The sequence below is a fragment of the Psammomys obesus genome, unplaced genomic scaffold (assembly GCF_907164565.1).
Source record: "Psammomys obesus unplaced genomic scaffold, mPsaObe1.curated_primary_1811, whole genome shotgun sequence".
NCBI classification, from domain to species: domain Eukaryota; kingdom Metazoa; phylum Chordata; class Mammalia; order Rodentia; family Muridae; genus Psammomys; species Psammomys obesus.
Window position 1 is genome coordinate 21875718 of NW_026596034.1, and position 26028 is coordinate 21901745.

Here is a 26028-nt window from a genome sequence, read left to right on the forward strand (position 1 = left end):
GAGCATCAGGGCTTGGTGGAGCGGATATTGCTGAGTCTCGGGAGAGGGAGGCCGATCCCGCCGGCCAGATAGGGTGTTGCATAGAGTCGGCAGGAAGTTCCTAGGCGGCCCTCCTGCCTCCGGTGCCCACTAAGGCAGGCCGTCTTCGCCGCCTGGCGTCCCGAGCTCGCCACTGCTCGGGCTCACGAAAACGGCAGGCAAACGTGCCTGTAGCGCCAGCCCAGACTCTCGGGCCCTGGCTCCTGGGGTGCCCAATGCGGCACTGCCCAGGCGCGTCTGGGCCACAGGAATCTCTTCCATGGAGTCGGCTGATGCCGAGTAGTAGGCGCCAGCAGAGCCAGCCGCATGCACTGGACTGGCACTGGTGGAATCGGATGAAGAACTGGAGTGGCGGCCGGGGGTCCCAGTCCCTGCGCAGAGGGAGGAACTTACATTGAGACAAGGGCTGCTGCTACGGCTTGAAAACCTTTCCCTCCCTTGAACTAACCCAATACTTTCCAAGCAGAGAGGTGCTTACCCCATAGCCTGGGCAGCGGGGGCTCCCGGTCCAAGACCCCAGACTTCGGCAATCTGTACACACGCCGCTTCCTCTTTTTCTGCAAAGACAGAGGGAGTGTGGGCCGCTTCCCCAAACCCCACTTTGCCAAAAGCAGCAGAGGTACTCATCAGAGTAGAGCCGTCTTTTTCATCTCCCTCTTCTTGGGCAGAGGTCCAAACCCAGTCCCTCCTACCTGGGGTTGGATCCGTGGAGGCAGAGCCAGTGTGTCTGAGGAGGAGGGCAGTGGTGGTTCCACTTGGCCTTGGGTGGCAAGAAACTGGGAAGGACTGAGGTAAAAGCCAGAGAGCAAGCTCTAGATGCTGCCCCAGAGACCCTCCCTGCTGGCGGTTCCCTTCCTAGCAGGGCAGAGACACTGATCCATCCAAGACTGCTGAACTGCGCCCAGACCCATGTTGACCCTGACCTACCTCCCTTTCTCCCTCTCACAGGACAGCCAGGCGGTACCCACTTACTTGGCATTTAATGCTGCTGGCCTAGCCTGACCAGAGGGCTCTGGACGCACGTGGCTGAAGGTCCTCATGTAGAACTCCATCTCCTTGGGAAAGAGGGGTCAGAAATGCTGGGAGGCTCTGCGTGGATCCAGAGTCTCCTAAGCCCTGAGCACAGCTTGTCATTGGCCTCTCTGGAAGCTTGGCAGCTGCACGTGCCAGGGTTCTAGGGCTGTCTTTCTGGTTCTCAGATGGGCTAAGAAAGCCCTTCTGCAGGGCAAGGCTGCAAACACTCACTCCATCTTAACTTGATACAAGGACTCATTTCATGTAGTCATTTCATGTAGTCTTTCCTTCTACTGAGGAAGGCTGCAATCCCTTAGCTCCAGTCTGCCTAGACTGGGAAGCTCAGCTAAGGGTGGGTGGCCCTCACCTGCTCCTGGCTGCTACTAAGAGCTTCAGCCACTGAACTAACTCATTCAATGGCCAGGAGACCACAAATCTGTTCCCAGGACAGCTTGTGTGCTCCAGGCTGTGAACACTGAGGGGATGCTCTGACAGCATAATGAGTGCACCCCGATTCTCAGAGTACCAGCCACAATCTTGACTGCTGGGAAGGAGGATGTGGGTGCAATCACTGGTGTCCCTATTCTCCAAAAGGAAAGGGTGCAGCTGATGGAATAGTGTTGCAACCGTGAATCTTGAATGAGATGGCAGTGGAGGTAACTCTAAACAAAAGAGCTGGGAGTGGCTAGGCTGGCACCACTGCTTGCCAGATGCCCCCAGCTTTGCTAGAGAGAACTGCAGGTGAAGAAATAAAAGCCCGGGAAAAGCCGCTGAGGAAGGGAGGGGGGCAGAGGGCAAAGGGCGGGGCCGGTGAGCCAGAGGGAGCACCCAGACAGCTGTCGCCTACTAGGCAGTCGTTTCCATGGTGACAGAGGCGTCCTGACTAAGGCTGAGACGACACTGTAACAGAAAGCCGTCTCTAAAACAAGCCTATGTTTTGGGGGCAACGGCTCTAGAGAGGGGCCCCTCCCAAATTCCTGCTGGGTGGGGGTTGGGAGCCTGCATGCCCGGTCCCTGAAAGTTTTAGGGACTAGGACAAGGCCCAGCCAACCACTGGCTGACTGCACAGGTGCAAAGACTGAGGCCCCAGATAAGCCCCAGGTTCAAACTCTGCCCTGGATGACCCTTTAGGCAGGACATGGGGATACCTGCCCAAGCAGAGCAGCACAGGGATCAGAGTTCCAAGTCCTGGGGTCTTCAGGTCATGGCCTCACATCTTTCCCCTCCTTTAGTAAAAACTCAGCACCCCACAGCACCCAGCAGAGGACAAAGGCTACCTTGGACCCCCTAGGATAGGCTAGAAGTCAGGCCCTAACCAGCTAAAAGAAAGTGAACATATCACCAGGAGGTGCCCACTCAGACTTCCCTCCTCTCCTCAGACCAATCCTCAGGACCTTCCTCAGAAAACTTCAAACCCTTCCACATTCCTGAATGTTACTTGGAACCTCTCAGCCTTAGCTTTCTCTTCTGTCAAAGGGCATAGGCACCCAGCTCATAGAATAGGCTTCCCCTCAAGTCAGCTGTAGAAAAACAAACTAGAATGAAATGTCCTTGATGTGTCACAGTTAGGCCCAAAGCCTAAGCAGGGCAAAAGGTACAGGCGCCTGGAGTCTGGGCATCCCAGAGCAAGCCTTGCCTACTTTACTGACACTTTAGGCCGGCCACTATCTGTACAGCTCAGTGCCCAGCACTAGGGCAGGTATGTGATGGTTTGGGCGACAGGGGTTCTCTCCCAGTTGCTAGAACTTTTCAGCCTGGCCCATAGGCAGGGTTCAAGCCCTGGAGATGATATAAGGAGAGGCAGGGTCCTTTTCCAACCCGCCCACCAGCCTATGTTTGTATCCAGTTGCCATGAGAATTTGGGATCCAGGGCTCAGCCTTCCCAGCAAAGCCTGCCTGGGCCCCCTGCCTTTACATTCCCTTGGGGCTTTGAGGACTGGACCACCTCCATCCCCAGCTGCTGACCTCAGGAAGCCAGGGAGCGTGGGAATGGGGACAAGCTGGTCTAGAGCTGGGCTGGCCAGACCAGAGCCTAGGTTGCATGGTTCCTGCATTGTTCTCTGTGTATAGAGACCTTAACTCTTCTCAGGCCAGGCTGCTGTTTAATCTTTCTGGACCTCAATGTGCCCATCTGTAACATGGACTGTCAACAGCTGCCCCTGTTCTAAAACTAAAATAGGATAAGTTGCAAGGAGTCACAGTTACAGATGAACGGAATAGATGATTACAGTCTAACCCATCCAGTTCATAACTGACAGCTGGCTTCCTCTACCATATGCCTGGTGCCTGGACAGGAAGGTACACAGGGTTGCAAAAACACAAGACTCCTTTTGGCCATGTTGGTACTCCTGTGCCCAGCCTAGGCTAGGTCCAGCTTGTCTAGGACCCTTACTCTAGCTGCTGCTCTAGGCTTGCTTCCCTTGCATGGTTTCCTCAATGGCTCTTGCTGCACAGCCCTACTTCCTACTATACACACATACACCCAAGCCCAGGTCTCAGGGCCACCTCTATACCTGAATGGGCCGCATCTTTCGGGGGCATGTTTCAAGCTCCTTGTGGGTCTCCTTTGCTTCCTGAGCTGGGCGGTGCTGCACGATGTATTCATAGGTGGTGAGCTTGTGCCACACTGGTGGGTATGGGAAGAGAGGGGTCAGTAGTGGAGAGGTAATCCTGGAACTTAGAAGGAAGGGCAGCCAGCACTAGGTTCAACTAACATATATACTAACCAGTGGGACAAAGCCAGTCCTACCACAAAGAACCAGCACTGGTAAGGTACATGGCTTCAAGGTTCTACAGCCCAAAAAGATACCTCTCTGCAGTCCAGACTCCATCCCTTCAAGGCAAGCTTGGAGGAGGCACTTACTTAAATAAATGTGGAAGCAGAGCAGGTGGCCAAGCAGGGCTGTAGAAAGCAGGCCCAGAAGGATGAGTAGGGCAGCCAGGGCCAGGATGGCAGGCGCCTGGGTCTCCACAGGGGCAGCAGGCAAGAACACAAACCACACATCTGTGTGATTCTTCAGCACTGTAAGGCACAGGCAGACTGTGCTTAGCCAGGGGTGAGGGGTAAACTGATTAAAATAAGTCTATGTTTAGAACCCACACTGACCTTCAAAGTGTTGGTTGGTACGAAGCCTCATGGGGTTGACAAAAAACTCCACGAAGACATAAGTGGCCACCAGCACGAGGAGCAGAACACCCAATAAAGCAGATGCCACACTGTGTAGAAAGAGCCTGGCCCAGCCACGGGCAACTGTCAGCACTCAGGAGCTCTGGCTTGGTGAGAAGCCAGGCTCCTGACCTCAAAGCCCCAAAGTCACAGTCAGAGAGCCTGAAGATGGGCGACCACTTCTCAGACTCTCCATTTTTGTCTGGGCCAATAGGATGGAAGACTCCGAACCCACCCTCAGTCATCCCAAGCATCTTAGCATGCACGCACCCCACCCTCTACTGTGTACCGCCGTTACAAGCGTTACAGGCAGCCTTCAATAGGACCCCAGACTCGGATCACGAATCTTCAGGCCCCAGCTGATTCTCACCGATAGTTCCTCTCGCCCACGCAATTATTGAGCCACTTGCAATGATGATCGAAGCCGCATACGCACTTGTTGCAGGCGCTGCAGTGTTTGGATCGAGCACTCCTGGGGAGGGTTATGGGGAAGGCACATTGCGGTCCGCCAGCCCACCTAGCCCGGGCTGGTAGAGCGACCTGAGTCAGGCCTGTTTCCTAATTACCCACAGGCACCTCCTTATTCAGGCCTGTTTCCTAATTACCCACAGGCACCCCCGCCCCTCCGCGGATCGCAGCAATGAGGAAGGCACGCGCCCTCTGGTGGAAACTCGAGGTGGGACCCCTGGAAAAAGTGCTGAGGATCATGGTAGAGGGAAGAGGGGTGTCTTGTGCGGTCCTACCCTTGAACTACATACGGACGTAAAGGCCACATGAGAAGGAAAGGAGGCATCCCTTCCAAGCAAGGACATCTGTGCCAGACCACACACAAAATGCAGGTGTGGGACCCGAGGCAAAATGCACAGCTGCCCAACCGGTGCCTTAATTGCACTTCTAACAGCTCCTTTTGGGGGTCAATTTCCTTGCCATCCTACGGAAAAATTTCTGGCATTCTTCCAGAAAACCTGCGTGGGCTAACTGAAAAGGAGCCAAAAGGAGAGCTTTTGCTGTCATCTAGGGGCATTAAAGAAACGCATGGGCAAGGGACAAGTGAAAGAAGGCCACGTTAGGATACAAGTGGGGTCTCCCCCAGGAGGCATCTCAGAAGGCCCAAATGTGTATGGAAGAATAGCTCATGGTCTCCTGCCATCATCCATGGAGAGCAACTGCCAGAGCCATTCGGAACACGTGCTGGCTGCTGCTTAGAGAATGGCAGTAGGCCTGGTTCCTGTAGACGGACCGTCTAACAGGCTACTTTAAGCCTTCAGATTCCAAGTGTGGAACTGACCTTGGGCTACGCTCTATCCCCCAACCCACACCTGAGTCTGGGAGACTGCAAAGCTCCAGTAATGTGAGGAGGAGCCCCTCAGAGGTACTGGGAATTGCAAAGGAAAATGGGTGCTCCACATCCTGTCTCCTCACTAGCAGGAGGACCTGGAGTGAGCCAGATGGCCTCTCTGGACTGACTCCTCATCGGTAAAGAGTGAAGGTGCTGGGGGCCAGAGAGCTAGTGTGACCGACTCTGCTGCTCAAGAGCTTTGTGACTTCAGGACACTGCCCAGCTTTCTGAGCAGTATGCTCCGGCTCTACGTTAAAGAACGTAGCATAGAACATGAAACCTTAACTCCCCTCCTGCCCGTCTGGGTGCTTTTAAGAGACTAAAGATGTCACTGGCAGAGTTAGTCGTTCAGAAATGTTTGCGGTCCTGCCAAATGCCTTCTGTTTTTGCTATAGGAAATGCTATGCCTTGTCTTTTTTTCTAATCACTATCTCAGGTCACTCCACCAAACTTTTTGTTGTTTTTGCTTTTTGAATCTGTGTCTTACTATGTAGTCCTGGATGGCCTCAAACTCATTGAAATCCTCCTGCCTCGGCTTCCCAATTGCCGAGATTACAGGTATGGACCACCTTGCCCAGCTCCACCAAGCCTCTTTTTGCTTTGATTTCAGTCAAGGTCTAACTATGTAGCTCTGGATGGCCTCAAACTCACAGAGATCTACCTGCCTCTGCCTCCTGGGTACTAGGATTAAAAGCGTGCGCCACCATGCCCACCCTCTGTCACAGCTCTTGACTATGCAAAGTACAAGTGCTCAGAGGCGTAAGTATAGCCAGGAAGCCTGGCGCAACCCTCTTCTATCCTTCTGGCACACTCGTGGCCCACACATTCACTCACACTCATGCACTCACACATCCACGTCGCACAGATTGCAGTGCAGGTCTTCAATGACATGTGCATGCTGGCTGCGGTTGAAGATAGGCAGGGGGCCAGAATAGCTCTTGTCCCGAACATTGGCATCTGCTGGATCGATGGAGACAGCGGTCAGGTGCACCACAAGGTGGCCAGCAAAGATGGCACCCATGCACTAGCCCAACAGGTTAAAGACTCAGTCCGCACTCTGCAAACCAGAAGTCCCACCCACTTTTGTGGACAGAGTACTTCTGTCCATGAAGATTTCCTTTCTGTAGAGACTCTGCCTGTGCTGTCTTCCTGCCCCACCAGAGCCTCCTCACCAAGCTCTATCAGAACCCTAAACTCTCCATTGAAAAGGGTCATATGGGGACTAGAGAGACGGCTCAGTGGTTAAGAGCACTGTCTGTTCTTTCAGAGATCCTGAGTTCAATTCCTGGCAAGCACATAACCATGTATCCTGGGATCTGATGCCCTCTTCTGGCATGCGGGTGCATATGCAGATAGAGCACTCATACAATAAACAAGACTTTTAAGAAAAAGAAAGAAAAAAAGGTCGTATGCTAATGAGGCCCAAAGACCAACCCTACTTACTGCTGCCACCCAGAGGTCTAGCCATAGAGCCTTGGCCTTACCATTTCAGGCCTGGTACAAGCCAGTTTCTTCTCATCTCAGATTCCAGAAGATGAAGGAGACTAAAAGACAACACCCTCTAAGGTCCAGAGACTTAAGCTGAAATTGTGAGCTTGTTTTTCTTGCTTTCACAGGAAGCCACTTCCGAGACAGAAGCAGCTACCTCTTTCAAGAGCTAGGGCCAGATGGAGAACACCTGTAGCCAGGGCTCACCTACTTGCAGCCTCCCCCACCTCAAGTCCAAGTACTTGGCCCCTAAGCTGAGGGACTGGGATGGCCTTACATGTTCAGAGCTGGCCTGAGCAGTGCAGCTAACTCCTGGAACTGACGTGAAGCTTTCCAAGGACTTAGCTAAGCCAAATACAGGAACTGAGTATGCTGCTAACTGGCTGCAAAATCTATACACAAACTCACCCGGAGGTTCCACCCAGGAAGGTATCTACCTTGTTTTCTTCCCTCCACCTACTCACCCATGAACCTTCTTATCTTCCTGCTAGCCAGAAAGATATCATTCCTCTATCACTCGGGATCTATCCAACATCCACCCGGTGCCCATCGGCTGTCCAACATCCTTACCCTCACTCAGTAGCCAAATTCTTTCAGCTCTCTATGTGAGCCAGCCTCTTCCAGAATGTGCTGTACCACAGCTCAAAGAGCCCAACATGAGCTTAACACTGAGCTCTCTATCCTGAAGGCAGTGCTACGGGTCAGCTCATCTCTTACCTACATTACTTGAGAACCTCGCACTCTTCTCTCAAGGAGTGAGCGTCCAACAACCTACACCCTACACCTAAGCTCCTCCCTGCATCAAGGCCTATCGTAGCTTTAAAGGCTTTCCAGCCGAAGTCCATGCCTTAGCCCAGGCCAAACGCTCACCTTGTTCTGGCTTCTCCCAACTCTAGATCCTCACTGTGGGTCAGCATTTACTCCCTGCCTCCTCCCAGATTTCTCCACTGCTTCCCTCAGTCAACTGTTTTCACAGTTCTTTGCTTTGTGTCAGGCATGAAGGAATATGGAAAGAGTTGGTTCTGAGTTCTAAGAAGCCTGCTGCATGACAGAGAGCACAGATATTAGTTCAACAGGATCTCAAAGACCTCTCTGAAGCCTTGTCAACCTAACTGAGATGCACAACAGGCCTTGGAATGCATGGCAGAGGGAAACACACTGGGCTGAGTGCCGTGGATACCTGAAATATGCCAGGTGCCAATCAAAGGTGTGGCTGAAATACTGTCCCAGCTCATGACTGCCACATAAGAATAGGATCTACGCTGCCAAATTCTGAGCTTTCAAAGGGAACAACAACAACAGAAATCTAGGCTTTCAGTGAGAATTCACTGTTTAAATGTTAAAGAAATAAATTATTTCAAAACATGCATTTTTGGATATTAATCATTCCACCATTTTTATACAATTTGCCAACCAGACTGGCTCACTGCGCTCTCAGTTCTTGACCTGTGACTCAGCTGGGTGTTGACACAAGGGCTTCTAGGACGAAATCACTGCTATCAAAACAGAGGCAATACAAGAAGCCAAACAGACATGCAGACTACACATGCAGAAATCCATGGAGGCCTAATTTCCAAGTAAGTCTCTCCTATGCATCCCGGCTCCTGGCTACCTACAGCCTTATTGATTTATTTACTTATTTATTTACTAACTTATGTACATACTTATTTACTTACTTATTTTGGTCTTTCAAAACAGGGTTTCTTCTATGTAATCTTGGCTGTCCTGGAACTCACTATGTAGACCAGCCTGACCTCGAACTCAAAAGATCTGCCTGCCTCTGCCTCCCAAGTGCTGGGATTAAAGGCGTATGCCACCACCGTCTGGCTCAGCCTCATTTTTTAAGGCAGGAATTGCTGCTAGATTTTAAGCTGGTAAAACATTACCAGATTTGTGTGTGTGTGTCTGCAGGGATAAAGATAGCTGGAGAAAGAGAGAGGGGGAATAGGACGGAGGGAGAGAGACTAGAGCGGTGGGGGTTGTGTGTGTGAGAAAGATTGTAAGCGTGCTCTTCCTGCAGCTGTTGGTAGCCAGGAGCAGGGGTGCACAGGAGAGGCTTACTTGGAAATTAAACAGCCATGTAGCTCAGAGAGGCAGGAAGCAGTGGGGAGGTAATGTGGCAAACCGGGGAAAGAGATAAATTCAATAGTCCTGATGACTAACAGCAGTGGATGAAAGGGGAGTCAAGCACGTCAACAAGGCTGGGAGAAGGAGACCCACAAGCAGCAGATATGTGCCAGGCTGCCATATGAATGTGACAGCACTCTTCCATTCAAATCTGCTGTCTGAGCCCCACCCCAACATTTACATGGCGTGTAATCATGGTCTCTAACCCACCAGTCTCCCATTCCCCTGGCTCCTAAGCACCCAAAGCTCGTCTTTGCATCCCTGAAGCCCAGGCCCATTCTAGACCCACAGTGGGGAATTGGTACCCACTTCATTCCTCAGGGGCCCTGAGAGCCTGCTTTAATGGAAGGAGACTTCAATGGAACCACAGAGCCTTGGTCAGACTGCCAGACTAAGTGACTCTGGGAGCTTCCGTATGGCTCAAAGAAGTTTGAGAAACCATCAAAGATGTTTGAGAAAACATCAAACCCTCAATTCCTTCCAAGTCCTCAGCCTGAGGGCCCGTCTGTCCTCACTGGGTACCTGCCATGTGACCTCAGAGAGTCACTATCCTGTGTGAGCCTCTCTCTTCATATGGTCCCCAATAAGAATACTCTCCATATGTTCATGTATTTAAATACTTGTTTGCCAACTGGTAGCACATTGGGGGGTGGAGGGGTTACAGAACCTTTATGAGGTACAGCCTTGCTGAAGATGTATATCATTAGGGGGGTAGGATTTGAGGGTTAATAGCCTTGTTCTACTTCCTGCTCACTCCCTCTGCTCCCTGTATGCAGCTGACATATGATCAGCCTCCTGTCCATCTACTGCCACATCCTTCCCACCATTATGAACAGTCTCTAACCTTCTAGAACCATAAGCTAAAATAAACTTTGTCTTCTATCAGTTGCTTTGGGTTGTCACAGCAACAGAAATAATTGATACACTTTATTAGAGGGGAGAACATTTTCCTTACTTCTTCATAAGGACTGAAGGAGGTCATCCTTAACAAATGTGTGGCACAGGTACATACTCCATAAATGCTCTTTTTGTTTCTTGTTACTTGCTCTGATCCTCCTCACTCCAAGCCAGGTGGTTACTACTCTGGGTTCTCAGGTACCCTGCAGGCAGGTTGCCTGGGTAACCTTGAGTTAGGGGTAAAACTATTCCAGACCACAGGATAATGTCCCCTCAAGCATTCTACCTAATCACAGTAAGGCCCCATGGTCACCTTAAGACCTGGGGTCTGGAGTCTCCCACTTACATTGCTAGCTAAAGCCCTTTATGTGCACACACTTAAAATGCCCTCCTTCTCAACCCAGCCTTTGGAAGCACACAGAACCTTCTTCCTGTGTGACAAGAGAGACTGAAGCAGAGAGCTAGAGCAGCCGCTTGGATCAGCATAGCCCAGAGGGGCTGAGCTGAGAACAGGCCCTGCTGACATGTGCTCTCCAGCTAGCCCTGTCTTCCCTCTCTCAGAAACCCTCTTCAGGAGGCCGGTGCCAGCAGACAGTAACGGGAACTCCCTGGACATGGTCACACAGAGGCTCTGCACCCCAAACCCAGCCTTATAGGCACATCTTCAGTCTTTGAGGTTCTGGCCAGGGCTAGGACAGTCACACTATAAGGATCAAGCAAGTTAATGTTTGTCACTGTTCCCAGGAGCCTGCAGGGCATTTCTATGCCACCTTTTGGCACAAATACACTCATCCAAAAGTCAGTAAGTGTGTAAATATTCCTAGGCATAGCAAAATAATGTGGCTATAAATAAAACCACATTTTAAATGTACCAAGAAACTTACTATGTGGAAAAACTATACCATGACAAATTCCTTTATAAGTGGAATAATTGCTCCCTAACTTGCTGTTTCAAATGAGGATTAAACCCAGGACCTTGCACATGCCAAGCAAGTACTCTACCAACTGAACTATATCTCCAGTCTCTGACTTGCCCTTTCTTTAGCTCAGGTATAACCAGGGAATCTTCATCAGATCCTCTGTGCTATTTTAAGTGGTCTGAGGAACTTTGGGATTGTTCACTCACTTTTACCAGAGGAAGGGTCAAGTGGCACATGCCTGTAATCCTAGCACTTGGGAGGCAGAGGCAAGCGGATATCTGTGAGTTCAAGGGCAGTCTACACAGTGAGTCCAGAAAAGCCAAAGCTACACAGACAAATGTTGTCTCGAAAAACCGAAGAAAAGAAGAAGAAGAAGAAGAAGAGGAGGAGGAGGAGGAGGAGGTCGTAGTAGTTGTTGTTAAGCCTGGCAGAGAATCAACTGAGTCAACCCAGCTCTACACCACTAAATGTTCCCAAAGACCCTGCACCCAGCTTCAGGCTTCTGCCTTTTTCCATCTGTCCATTTCCCCAACTTTCCCAGTCCCACATATTCCAAGGATACAGCATAGCCAGCAGGCACCCAGTGGTGAGGCAGGAGGGGAACAAGGACCCCAAAGCCAATCACCGCAAAGAAGAGGTAGAGCAGCCAGGCCACAATCTGGAGCGGGTGGGGGGGCCAGCTCCATCCATTCCGGCGAGACCGCTGGCCCTGCAGTTCTGGGGAGGGCCCACTGTCCTGCGAAGGCGCTGTCCACACACTCTTCTCAGGGGCTGTCTTGTTGGAGGGTTTGTTGCAGATGTTCATCTCCAGAGGGAGAAGAGTAGAGAGCATTAAGCCCAAAAAAGGCCTAGCGGGAGCCCAGGGCCCTGGCTGCAGCCAGGATTTAGCAGGAGGGTAGGGACCAGCAGGGGCTATACACTGTGCAAGGAAACTTGGGGTCCTCGTCTAACAGAAATACACAACTGGGGGCAGGTGGTAATAGAGTACTGTCCCAAAATTCAAGAGCAGAGTCTGACCCCAGTCTTCCCAGGACAAGGGAGGAGGATCTAGAGTTATTCAGGACACTGTGTGGCTGCCCATTGCTCAAAGCACTCTGTCTCCACAGCCATAAGAGTGAAACTCAATAAGACATGTTCTCATCTGGTAACAATATCAGGCTGGGGCCAGAGCGATGAGAACACATGCTGATCCTGTTAGGATTAGTCACCTCCATCCTGAGATCCAAATCAAGTGTCAGAGAGGGGGGCCCCCTTATCCTTTGCTGGGGGAAACAGGCAGTGGGGGTGTTTAGAAAGGAGATCTGGCCTCAGCTGCTCAGCAGACACATAATCCCTTTAGGACCAGGGACCAACAACTTCTCCCCTGTGCTTCAGAGGGGCTGTCTATGGTTTCTTGGCTGGGGACGAGCTGCACACAAGAGAAGGGAGGACTCTTCTTTGATTCCTTCCAGCAGAAAAAATGAACATGTTTCTCCCAATTAGTCTGAGCCTGGTGTACAATTTACTCAGAAGGGTGAAGGTCTGATGTCCTTTCCCTCACTGAGAGTCCAAGAAAGGCGAGGCCTTAGCCAGCACTACACCACCAGATGGCAGCAACCCCCTACCCTGCCCTGCCTGGCTGCAGCCTAGTTACTGACCAAGGCTCCCACAGAGCAGGGGACCAGAGTGTCCCACCAGTGTCTTCTGGGCTGACAAACCAGGCAGGCAGTGTCATGCCTGAGGAAACAAGACACTTCTGAGATCTTGGTGGGAAGGCCAGGAGCTAGCAATAAAACACAGGTAGCCTGAAGTCATTTTAGGAGCTCTTACCCACACAGATCAGCAATCTCTAACATGGTTTGAACCTGAAATGTCCCTCACAGGCTCATGTTGTGAACGTTTGATACCTAGCTAGAGGTGCTGTTTTGAAGAGCTTCTGGAAACTTTGAGAGGTAGGCCTAATTAAAGAAAGTAGGTCACTGGGGATGGGCTCCAGGGTGTTATCCTTGCCTTGCTCTCTACCACCTGCTCTGCTATGATATAAACAGCTTCCACTACCATGCAATGAGAATAAATCTTTGCTTCCTTGGATTGATTCTGTCAGATCCTGTCATTGAAGCCATGCAAAAGTAGATAATAAACTGACTAAGCAAAAGACACCTCAGGTACTCGGAGTAACTAATGCCTCATACCACAAACTACCTGGGTCATCCCCACCCCCTAAAAGCATCAGCTGATACAGGAAGATGTATTTCTCTGGGGTCCCAAACAGAGTCAAGGACCCTTGTGCTCAGTCCTTATTGGGACTGTGGCTACAATTTGGAGTACTCTGCCATCCCCATGTCTACCACTTTGCTACACTAGCTTCCCTCAAAGACAGTGAACATGTGAGCTGGAGAGATGGCTCAGAGGTTAAGAGCACTGGCTGAGAGGTCCTGAGTTCAATTCCCAGCAATGGCATGGTGGCTCATATCCATCTACAATGAGATCTAGTGCCCTCTTCTGGCCTGCATGCAAACATGCAGTATAGAACAATGTATACATAATAAATAAATAAATCTTTTTTTTAAGTGTCTTTAAAAAAAAAAAAAAAGACAGTGAACATGCTGTAATTCATTCACCTCTGTCACCCATGTCTCCTCCCCCAAGGATCAGGAGCTATACCTTGTATATAGTAGATACTCAGTGAATGTTCGCTGACTTGAAAACATCTGAAACAAAAGCAAACATGTATAAGATAACCGATGTATAATCCTGTCCAACCAAGGCTAAAATAATGAAGGTAACACCATATTGTCCTGATTCTATTTTGTGGTTGCTTAGACAGTTATTAGCCCTCTATCCACCCAAGAGTCACATCTGCCTTAGCAATGCACTTGGGATTTCCGTGACCCTGACCACAGTCCAGATGTATTAAGCAAATTAATATTTATACAAACTTAAACTAAAAAACCTGAAGGTATAAGTTAAATAAATTGTCGTGTTATGTCTGAAGTAACTACTGCTCTGCTTAAACAAATGTTGCACGGTTACTCTGACCCTCATCTAATGTTGATGTAATTGTGGGGCTTTTGTGGGTTTTGCCATTAAAAAACACTGTACCCCAAGCTTCAGCACCAAGACACTTTGAGGCATGAACCATCTCTTTGTTGCCAACCAAAGTTAAAAGACTCTAATATTCTTAATTGGCTTAATTAGCATGGTTGTCTGTACCTTTCGCAAATGGAACTATTACATGGCCAGTCGGCCTGCTCTGCTCTGCCTTCAATCCTACCTCACCCCTTTCACGTGGCCATAACATTTACTCAGTGGCACACACAGCCTTTACCCCCAATTCCTCTGCCAACTGGCTGTTACCCTGACTGCTGGACATTCATATCCACACTTTCCTTCAGCCCTCCTAAGGCTTAGGGAATCCTGTAGGCCAGCCTTGGCAGCATGTGAAGTCATCTCTAAATGGTCTCATCTCAAAGCTAAATGGAATGACCTTCATTTTCTTCCAACACTTAGGTCAAGTCCCCTAATCAGTTACCCCATCATCAATAACAAGTACACAGGATTAGACATTCCCTGGCTTTGAAGAACACAGTTCTAGGTTTGGCTTTTGGCTTTGCGCTTATTAGTTGAGAGGACTGGACTTCCTCCTCTGACAAATAGGGGTGTGGATGCCTCCTAGGGTGAGTAGATCAATGAGACTACAGGCAAATCCTACAATTAAATGCTCACTACATGGTAAGTGTAATTATTTCAAAGAGCTCTCTAGTTTGTCTCCTATATCTAGGCCACAGCTACTATGTCTAATAGTCCATAAGGTCTATGTCCAAAATGATAGGACTGGCTGAGGTTGCTTTTGCATTTTACAGGAACAAGAAGACAGGTGTATTTAGACACATATTTGAAGGCTGGAGATGGAGCTCAGTGATAAAGAACTTGTATAGCATATGTGAGGCCTGAGATTTAGCACATGTGCACATATACATGCGTGCACACAGACACACGCGCACACTTGCATGGAGGACAACTCAGAAAAATACACTGATTCTGATCCACCATATGATAAAAATGATATGAAAACCATCTGGTTGCCCTCAAAAATGTTTATATTTTTAATTCCAAACACTATTACCCGGAATTTAGCAGGTTTATCCATGACTGTTATAAAGCTAAACTACTAAAACTTGACCAGAGTAATTTGACTTGCATTAATGCTTTATATCTTTGTATATTTAAAATCCACACACATGCCAGATGTGGTACACACACCTTTAAATTTCAGCACTAAGGAGGCAGAGGCAGGTGGATCTCTGAGTTCAAGGCCACAATGGTCTACATGGTGAGTTCCAGGACAGCCAGTATGTCTCAGGAAAAAATTCACACACACAATGGGAAAAAAGACCAATGCCTGATTTCTCACCACTATTTTTTTCACTCACAATCATACACATATTTTATTTTTTCTGAGACAAGGTCTCTCTATGCGGTCTTGGCTGTCCTGAAATTTGCCGTGTAGATTAGACTGGCTTTGAACTCACAGAGGTTCCTCTTCCTCCCAAGTGCTGGGATTTAAGGTATGTGCCATTATGCCTGGTCAAAATCATATATTTTGATACATTTTGATCTTGTGGAAGAAAAAAAAAATCTAACATTCAGAACTATCAATAACAGGAAAAGAAAAAATTGTTTTGAGGCAAGTTCTTACTCACTATGTAGCCATAGCTGGTCTTGATCTCCTACCTCTTCCTCCTCGGTGCTAGGGATACAGGCATGTGCCACCACACCCAGCTGCAAAGAAAAAATAGAGAATGAAATACTTTCCGTCATAATAGATTTTTCTATGTATATGGGCATCCATTTGTGAGTGCATGTCCACGTATGTTAGTGCATGGGGGGGGGGGCGGTACGTGTAGGCATGAGTGTGGAGGCCAGCGGATGAGTGTGGTGTCACTGCTTTGGTGCCATCCACCCTTCTTCACTTTTCTGCTTCTTTATTTACAGCAGGTGAGTGTGCATGTGTGCATGAGCACATGTTCCCAGAGGCCAGAAGCAGCAGCAGATGCCTGGAACCAGAGTTACAGGCAGGCATGAGCCAGGTGGTGGGCCTTCTGAGAATCAACACCCCCAAGAGAAGCAATACTCTCAACTACTGAGCCATCTCTCTGCCAGGAATGTGAGTCAACATGTGGATGCTGGCAGTTAAATCTGGGTCCTTTGGAGTAGCAACCTAGTGAGCTATTCTATCTCTACTTCCAGGGGATATGACACCCTCTTCTAGCCTCCACGGGCAACAAGCATGCACATGGTACACAAACATACATCCACAGACATAAAAATGATTTTTAAAGCATTTATTTTTATATTTATGTACATTCTAACTATATGTATATCCATACAGGACAAAGGATTCCCTGAAATAAAGTTGTGAGCTGGGAACTGAACTTGGTTCCTTTGGAAGAGCAGTCAGTGCTATTAACAACTGAACCATCTCTCTGCCTTTTCTTTTTTTTTTGGGGGGGGGACAGGGTGTCTCACTGGCCTGGAGTTCAACAAGTAGCCAAGGCTGGCTAGCCAGTGAGACCTAGATATCCACCTGGCTCTCCTCCTAGCACTGGGATTATAAATACAGGCCACCATGCCTGGCTTTTTCCATGGGCTCTGGAGATCCAACTCAGGCCACATGCTTGGAAGGCAAGCGCTTTACCAACTCGAGCCCCATAGTGATTCTTAAGCATGTTCTTCACATATGTGCAAGCTTAACATGATCGATAAATGTTTGGCATGGGGTAGTACACAGCCACGGTCCTCAAGAATCTCAATGACATAAGCCTCGCTTGTCTCCTATACAGCACCAACAGCACGCTCTGGCATCACAGGTCTCTTTTGAAGTCTTTTTTCCTTTTACGTGTGATGCATGTGTGCGGAGTGTCCATGTGCGTGCGCGTGTGTGTGTGTTTCTGTGTTAGAAGAGTCTGTTCTCCCCTTTCTGCCTCCTCTGCCGCCATGGCGCCAGTGAAAAAGCTTGTGGCGAAGGGGGGCAAAAAAAAAGAAGCAGGTTTTAAAGTTCACCCTTGACTGCACCCATCCTGTAGAAGATGGAATCATGGACGCTGCCAATTTTGAGCAGTTCCTCCAGGAGAGAATCAAGGTGAATGGGAAAGCTGGGAATCTTGGCGGAGGGGTTGTGACCATCGAACGGAGCAAGAGCAAGATCACTGTCACCTCTGAGGTGCCTTTTTCCAAAAGGTATTTGAAATATCTCACCAAAAAATATTTGAAGAAGAACAATCTTCGAGACTGGTTGCATGCTGTCGCCAACAGCAAAGAGAGTTATGAATTGCGTTACTTCCAGATTAACCAGGATGAAGAGGAGGAGGAGGAGGAGGATTAAGACACATTGGTCTGGAATGTTTTGTATTAATTCATAAATAAAATTTAGGAACAAAAAAAAAAAAAAAAAGAGTCTGTTCTCGCCTTCTACCATGTGGGTCTTGGAGCCCGAACTCAGGTTGTCAGGCTTGGCAGCAAGTGCTTTTACCCACTGAGCAATCTTGCTGGCCCATGTTTTAAAGTGTTTAGCAATTTCTCATAACAGATGCTGGAAGGGGAGTTTGAAAAAAAAAAAATTCAACAAACACTTCAGTGATAGCATCTAACTTCACTAACTGCTACAGTAAGAGACCTTTAAATAGGTTTCTTTACCCCCCAAGTGGAGGGTGCATTCTTCCAAGTGCCTTTCGTAGCCAGTTTCCTGGGTGCTGTACCTCCAAAAGCGTTTGATTTGCAAGCAGTCTGCTTTGCTCAAGCCATGGATGGCATAGAGATCATATCTGCTTCTCCGTCCACTGGACTCTGGAAAGCTAGGCATTGGAGAGTAGTTATAGCCTGATTGTGAACACAGTTCTGTTCTGTATTTTGTGCGTGTGCATGTGCGTGTGTGTGCGTGTGGTTGTTTGTTTTTGTTTTGAGACAGGGTTTCTCTTTTGTAGCTTTGATTGCCCTGGAACTCCCTCTAGACCAGACTGGCCTCGAACTCACAGAGATGCTCCTGCCTCTGCCTCTCACGTGCTGGGTTAAAGGTGAATGCCACCACTACTCGGTGAACACAGTGCTGAAGCTGGGTGCTTTTTATTTTTATTTTTTTAAATACTGGACCAGTTTCCCCTCCCTCTTCTCTTCCCATTCCCTCCCCAACCTCCCTCTGACCACCTACCCCCATCCACTCCTCCTGTTTCTCTTCAGAAAAGGGTAGGCCTCCCATGGATATCAATCAAACTTGGCATATAAAGTTGCAGTAAGACTAGGCTTCTCCTCTAGTATGAAGGCTGGATGAGGCAACCCAGTATAAGGAAAAAGGTCCCCCAAACCAGCAAAAGAGTAAAAGACAGCCCGTGCTCCCACTGTTAGGAGCCCTACAAAAAGACCAAGCTACACAACTGTAGCATAAATGCAGAGGGCCTCGGTCAGTCCCAGACATGCTCTCTGGTTGGTGGTTCAGTCTCTGTAAGCCCCTATGAGCCCAGGTTAGTTGATTCTGTAGGTTTTCTTGTGGTGTCCTTGATCCCTCTGGCTCCTAAAGTTGCTTTCCTAAGTGGGCAGCCCCAAAGAAGAAACACACTGCCATTCAGAATAAATAAATAAGAGTCTCACTCCACAGCCATGACCACCCTAAAGCTCATTATGTAGCCCAGATTAGCTCAACCCTTTGGCAAACCCCTGCCTCATCCCCTTTAGAGCTGAGATTGCAAGTATGAGCCAACAGGTGCAGCTCAAGTATTTTGACATACAGGTGCTCTAGCTCTATTTTTCCTTTTAATTTAGTTGAAGAGATTAGATAATCTGATTAAGAGATTTTTCATGTATCTCAACTTGATGTGTAGACCAGGACAGCCTTTAGATTTCAAGAATATGCCCCCAGTCTTGGATTGACATTCTGATCTTGTCACCTAGAGATGCCTATGGACACTACCAAAAATAAAGAGTTACCAGCCACGTGTCTCTGTTTCTTTCTTTAGAAACTGCCTCAAGGTCCAGGGCCATTCAGTCATGGTGATAGAAAATGGGCAAGTCAGGCTTGGGATTCAAATTTAGACCAAAGGTGACAAGGAAATAAAAAACTGACTAATTTTTCTTTGGAACATCCCCAAGTGAGCAAATCTTTGTCCCTGGTTTGTGGAAATAAGCAAAGGTGATCAGGTCAAACCCTGTAGTTCTCTGAGACAGGTATCTATGAACTGCACATGGGCTCAGAACCTCCACCATCTGGGCAAACAGTCTGGTACTGAACCTAGGGCCTTGCATACATTAAATAAGCACCATTTCCCTGGGCTATATCCCAGCTAGGCAAGCACTCTGAAGGTATGAATTTAATCCCAAAGCCTGGTCTTGGCTTTGTCAACCCCACAACTGAAAAGCCCTGTACCTTGAGGGAGTTTCTCAAGAGAGAAACAGAGGCATGTGGCTGATATGTTCCTAGTACTTGACAGGGTCCACAGGCATCCCTCATGTTAAATTACCCCAGAATCCTGAGGCAGGAGGAATCACCACCCCAAGGCAGAGGCTTGCTGCAAACAGTCCTGGGGTAGTACTGACTCCAAGTGAGGCTCCAGGAGGCGCCACCTGCCTAAGACTTCAGATGAAGGGATGAACTCCTTCGAAGCAGCAGCAACACTCAGGAACAGACACAGAGGACAGCCAGGAGGATGGTGCCTGCCCCCAAACCTTGAGAGAGCCAACTCTGAACTTGACAATATTTTCTATCACTGCATCGAAGGCCACAAATTCTTTTTGGCCCAAAAGATTTTCATTTCAAGGGCGGGAAGGTTGGAACAAATCCAAAATGGGGCCCACAAATGAGACCAAGTATTGTCATCAGGCTTGGGACTTTCTCTGGCTGTTCCTTCCCTTTCAACAGCACTCTGGGAGTCCAAATTGAAAGATATGTGGCTCTTCTACCCTGAAGCATGACCAGATGGTGCACTCAGACCTTGGCCATGCAAGCTGACTGGGCCCAGCCCTGTGCGCACTGAAAGTATAAACAGGTACTTGCCCCTTCCAACTTTCCTTTCTGAGGCCCAAAGAGACAAAAAGCAACTTCGGAACAGTGGGTACATGAGTATCTGGGCAGCGCTTTGCAAGGGATAGTCATTCAGATAGAATATGCCAGGAAGTGGTGAGAGATGAACCGTTAGTGGTTGCAGAACTGAGATCACATAAGCCTAGGTGAGATGCTCTGGGCACTGCTCAAGATACCATAGGGAGTCAGAGGAATTTCAAAGCAGAGTGTGACAAACAACCTTGAGTTCAAATTTCAGTAGAGAAGAAGGGTATAAACAAGACCAGAAAGGACATGGGATGAGGGAACACCCCAGGAGGCTGGCCCAGGAGGGAGGTGGCCCAGCAGCCCTGTACAGAGGGTCAAGGTGAGGGGCACAGCCCCTCTTTGCCCCGCAGTGGCCCCAGTGCATGTACAGTGGGCTGAGTGGTACACAGACCCTGGTAAAATAACCTTCACATGCCCTCTGCACACGAAGGACAAAACATTCAGATGCTGGTGAGGGTGAGGGAGAAGGGCAAAGAGGCGCACAGACTGTCAGAGGCACCATATCTGCCACCTAAGTCAAGGACTTGTTTGACATCTGTGGAAGACTGAAAGGGCTATGCAGGCCCCTCCCTTGTCCCGGCAAGGTGAAAGCCCTTGACAGTAAGACAACAATCTCACCTATTTAACATTCACTTGCCAAAAGCTTTAAATAACATTTTCAAAATAAAATTAGGCTTCTTTGATTTATATGCTTAAATGAAGAAAATCTTAGCCTGGAGTGGTGGTGAATGACTCGAATCACAGAACTCTGGAGGGGAAGCAGGTGAAACTCCGGGTTTGAAGCCAACCTTGTTCTAAATAGCAAATCACAAGCCAGCCAACGCACACTGAGAGCCTATCTCATAATGGCCAAGAAAAAAGAAGAAAATGTTAACATTTTGAGTTCTCACAACAAATGGTATTAACAGCTTCACTACTGATCTTTTTCCTGCCAACCACACACACACAAATTTAGGCTAAAGCAGAAGATCAGTCGGCCCAGGAGTTCAAAGCCGACTTGGGCAAGACAGCAAGAAGCTAAGCTCCTAGCTCAAATAATACTAACAATAGAATAGAATAGCGGCAATAAATTCAAAATGTTGTTCTGAAATTCATGCCTGAGATGAATTTGAAGTGCAAAGTTCTGGCCCTGGAGAGCCTGTGGGCAACCCTGGGTTCCTGGAAGATATCTGAGGACTTCAGAATCAACTAAGAAAGAGGGATGTCAGAGGAGACCAAAAAACTGGAATGGTAAGTTGCTTGGGTCAGATAAAAAAGTAACATGAAGTTTGGTGGCAGGTAATCGCAGCACTCAGGAGGCAGAGGAAGGCAGATCTCTGTGAATTCAAGGCCAGCATGGTCTACATACTCAGTTCCAGGATGGCCGGGGTTAGGTAATGAGACCATATCTAAAAAAAAAAAAAAAAAAAAAAAAAAAAAAAAGGCGAAATGGAGGCTTAAAGGGCTCAAGGATCTAAGCTATAAATGGAAAGAGAGGTTGGAAACAGGAACCGAGGATGTCTGAAGACAGAGCCTTCTTCTGGCTCTTGCACTGCTGTTCATAGTTGAAGGAAGCTGGGGGCAAATTTCAAAAGCCCACTGCTTTGGGTGTCCTCTTTACTCATGTTTCAAAAGTTAGCCAGAAGGCAATTTGGCAGTGTCTACCAAACCTGAGGACACATTTAATTTGTGGCTCAGACATTTCATTTCTTTATTTATCTTACACTCTCCTAACACACAGAAGTTCACTACCTTATTCCTTGTAAAAATAAACAACAAAGACAAATATAAACATGCCATGGTATATACATACAAGGGAGTACTATGCAGCATCAAAAGCAAGGGATGACATTACTCTTAAGATAAAATTACGTGACCAAACAAGACACAAAATTGTAGAGTGAGCTATCAAATAAATGAACATCAAGGCTGGGGGCTAGAGAGATGGCTCAGCAGCTGAGCATTTGCTGCTCTTACAGAGGATCAGATTTCGGTTCCCAGCACCCACACCAGATGGCTCAGAATCACCTGTAATTCCAGCTCCAAGTGATGCAGCACCCTCCGTCTATGTGACAGTAGACACATACCAAAACGAACACTTTAAAAAAAATATATTTTTAAAAAGACCATCACTATTTGGGAGGCTAAGGCTGGAGGGCTGCAAGTTCCAGGCTCAGCCTGGGTTACAAAACAAAGATTATGTCAAAACAAACACCCAGAAGGGACAGACAGATATCTATGTTTCTACAGATACAGATTACTCTGGGAAGAAAATGGCAGAACCCAATGAGGGGCAATTTATATGAAGATCTGGTACCATTTGTTTCTTTGTTGGTATTATTCAAATTTTTTTAAAAAATCATTTACTGTTTAAAAAGATACAGTAGCTGGGCATGGTAGTGCACACTTTAATAACAGCACTCAGAGGTGGGCAGATCTCTGTGAATTCCAGGGCAGCCTGATCTACATGGTAAGTTCCGGGGTAGCCAGAGTCACAAGGTGAGACCCTGTCTCAAAGAAAATTTAAAAATGTAAAAAAATAAGGGAAGTAGGATAGCTCTGTGGAAAGGAAGGCCTGCATTTAAGCCCCAACAACACACACACACACACTCACATCAAATAAACAGTTGAAAGGATGTCACCACCAGCACACCCCAACCCACTGTGCTGCCATGTGAACCAAACGAACTTGTGTGAGCTTGAGGTTTATACCAGGCCAGAAAAACCAGGAATTCCTGCCTAACAACCGTTTGATAAGAGGACTTGCTAAAGTGCTTTCTTACCCTAGAAGGCAATTCTGAGCCACTCAGCACTGCAAGGAAGCACCACAGAGCTTCCTCATATTGTTAGGGGTCTTGTCAAAGATGGAAACAGTTATCAGGCATATAACAGAGCTGCTGAGCAAGACACTGGTCTAGGCCTTGACCAGAAGCTGGTTAGTGCCCTGTGGCCCCAGAACATGGGCAAGGTGCACGCCACAGGAAAGATGCACCCTAAACAGCTCTCCTTCCTCCTACAGGTTTTACTGTTTCCTGGAGAGATTCCTCTGAGTAATTCTAAATCATTTTCAGCCTTTCCCCAGAATCCGCTTCTAAAATAATTTTCACTGAGATCTAACATGCCTCAATGTAGACCACATAAAGGGGAGCCTGAGGAAAAAAATGCTTTGCAGAGCACATTGGTTTACAGTGCAAAGAGTCATTTATAAAACACTTCTACGGACAAGTACGGTGTTTATTAAAACTCCCCACAGGTGCCAGGAAAATCTGTGGTCTTAAACATTCTGAGATGTGGCTATAGTTCAACGAAGGGATACGTATCACATCATTTCCAGAAAATAAGCTAGAACTTAAAGCTGTTCTCAAAGGCCTCTCTGGTCTTTGGTCTCAAATAATGCGGCTGGGCCTTTACTTTCTCATAAACAATATGCTGAGGTCAGTTGCTATAGCAAGAAAGACTTGAAATCATTCCTGAGTTGACATGGTGTGCAAACATTTCTGTATCATTACCCTCTTGCCAACAGCCGCCACAAACTCTGGGATACAAGTTCAGGAAAAGAAACAAAGAATAAGAGGGAACAGAAACAAAATCAAGGAAAGGAGGCAAGGGTTGCTCGTTTTTTTTTTTTTAACCAGGAAATCAACTAGAAATTGTAGGAACCCAGCCTTAGGCAACACCCATCAAGAAAGTCATTAAGAACAAAGTGTGACAGAACAAAGTAACAAAAACAATAGGAAAAAAAATTGGGCTAATTAAACACCACTGTTGCTTTTATTGCAGCTCATGGTGATTATCTGTATATAGCTGGTCTCCCACAGCAAAACACCAGTTCCACAAAACAAGTGACCACTCTCTTCTCTTCTAACCTCTCTCTCCCTCGGTAAGGGAAGCCACCCACTGCCCTAACCATCATTGTTCCCTTACGGTGTTTCCAAGATAACAGCCATGACTGCCACTTAGAAGGCACTGATTGTAGGCCAGGCCCTCCTTGAAGGGCTTCCACAGAATTCACTTAATTCAAACCCTCTGAGGTAGTCCTGTTATTTCAAACTGTTCTTAGTCCTTGATCTCAGACGTGGATCCCTCACTTTGTCTTCAAAACAAAACAACAGCGTTCCCTGTGCACAGATGAGGGCAGGGAGAAACTTGTGGGTTCCAGGAGGCTCGCCTACACTGGTGGAACTATGGTCATCTTCAATTAATTTCTGCTCAGCAGCCAGAGTACAAAGCCCTTTTGAAAACTTGGAACTCATCAAAGACTCCCTTCACTTTCTGGGATAAAAGTTGGAAACCCCTCACCACGAACTTTAGGAACTGCCCTCACATTTTCTGTACCTAACCAGTACTTTCTGTTGCCAGGGCTTTTGTGTTTGCCTTTCCCTCTTTCAGAAACACCCTTTCCCTACTCACAATCAGCTCCTTTCCAACCCCCACGTTTTAGCTTAAAAGTCACCTCTAGGGCCCACCAGAGCACTTAATGCGACCTGAAATCACTCTAGTCACGTGCCTGGCGCCTGCTCCCCATCCCCTCTTTAATTCTCTGCGGGTTCTGGAGGCTGAAGGCGTCTGTTCTGAGGCCTTCTGGCACACAGCCTGGCACTCGGTGAGCGCCCAGTGCAGACCTATAGCCCTGAGTGATGAGAAAAGGAAGCCCCGCGCTCCACTAGGTCGGTGAAACCCAGCAGGCCGAGTCGCGCCCGCAATCCCGCCAGGCACCGGCGCAGCGCGAGCCCGAGGCTCCGGCCAAGCTCGAAGGTGAGAAACGCCACGGCTGCTCCTCACCTGCGCGTGGTGGCGGCCGCGCCAAATGCGGCCTGCCAAGGTCAGCCAGCGGCTCGGCCCCGCCCTGCCCGTCCACCCTCCCCAGGGCGGCCGCACTTCAGACCGTCCGGGCACAGTCAGCCCCCCGGACACAGAGGAGACGCGTCCCGGACCGTGGCTCCATCCCGGACGGAGGCTGGGCCTCAGAGTCCTTCCGCCTTAGTTCGGACCGGCTGCTTGTGCAGCCCTGCCAGGCCAAGGCAGGCTGGGCCTTGCCCGGCGCGGGGCCCGTTCCCCTGGCAACAGCGCGGGCTACGGCGCCCCACAGCGGTCAAACCACGCTGAGTCACTTCGCCCAGGCATCCTGGCTCTGGATGGAGTTGCCAGTGTCCCTTGGCTCAGCAGCATGCCAGATCCTCATTCCCCCTCCAACTTTTCACAGAGAAAATCCCCTCCCTTCCACCTCCCATCCACAACTTGTCTTCCAAGAATCCTACTCTCCTCAAAACGCGTCCTGTATCTAGTTTCTCCCCCAAAATCTAAACCGGTCTCAGGCTCCCCTCAAATTTACCGTTCTCCCACCTTTGCTTCCTGAATTTGTTGGGATTATAATAAAGTCACGGCAGCTGCACACTCAAAGTATGCGCTAGGTGCCAGGCACACCATAGGAGTACTCAGGGATTCTTGTCCTTGAAAGAGGAGGGAGAGATAGAATTTAGTATGATAGCACAAAATGTCTCATTTACTTTTGTTTGAATTTTTTATTCTTTTTTTTTTTTTTTTTTTTGTGTGGGTTTTTGCTTTTGTTTTTGTTGTTTTTATTGGGGGAGGGTTGTTTATTTGAGACAGAGTAGCCCTGGCTGTCCTGGAACTCACTATGTAGACCAGGCTGGCCTGGAACTCAGAGATCTGCCTGCCTCAGGCTCCAGAGTATTGGTAAAGCATGTGCCACCACACCAAGATTTTTTTTTTTTTTTAAGATTTATTAGGAAGGAAGGGGTGGCTGGAGAGATGGCTCATCGGTAAAGAGCACTGAGTACTCCAGAGGACCCAGATTCAAATCCCAGCACCCACATGGAAACTCACAACTATCTGTAACTCCAAGATCTGACACCCTCACATAGACATACATGCAGGCAAAACACCAATGCACATAAAATAAGAAAGAAAGAAAAGAAGGAAGGAAGGAAGGAAGGAAGGAAGGAAGGAAGGAAGGAAGGAA

General features: G+C 48.3%; 1 protein-coding gene and 1 pseudogene across 1 annotated transcript; one reads left to right on the forward strand and one right to left on the reverse strand.

Moving 5' to 3' along the window:
• Window positions 1-25092, reverse strand: Zdhhc1 (zinc finger DHHC-type containing 1). Its single transcript, XM_055620885.1, is given in 14 exon segments — window positions 1-153; window positions 155-410; window positions 518-596; window positions 732-825; window positions 1012-1094; window positions 3567-3679; window positions 3917-4075; window positions 4160-4284; window positions 4590-4691; window positions 6407-6582; window positions 11553-11795; window positions 13634-13680; window positions 15673-15751; window positions 24828-25092. Coding segments are annotated over 11 exon segments (1578 nt in total). The 5' UTR covers window positions 13634-13680; window positions 15673-15751; window positions 24828-25092; the 3' UTR covers window positions 1-5.
• LOC129686797 (60S ribosomal protein L22-like) lies at window positions 16967-17410 on the forward strand (annotated as a pseudogene).
• Window positions 25093-26028: the final 936 nt, after the last annotated feature.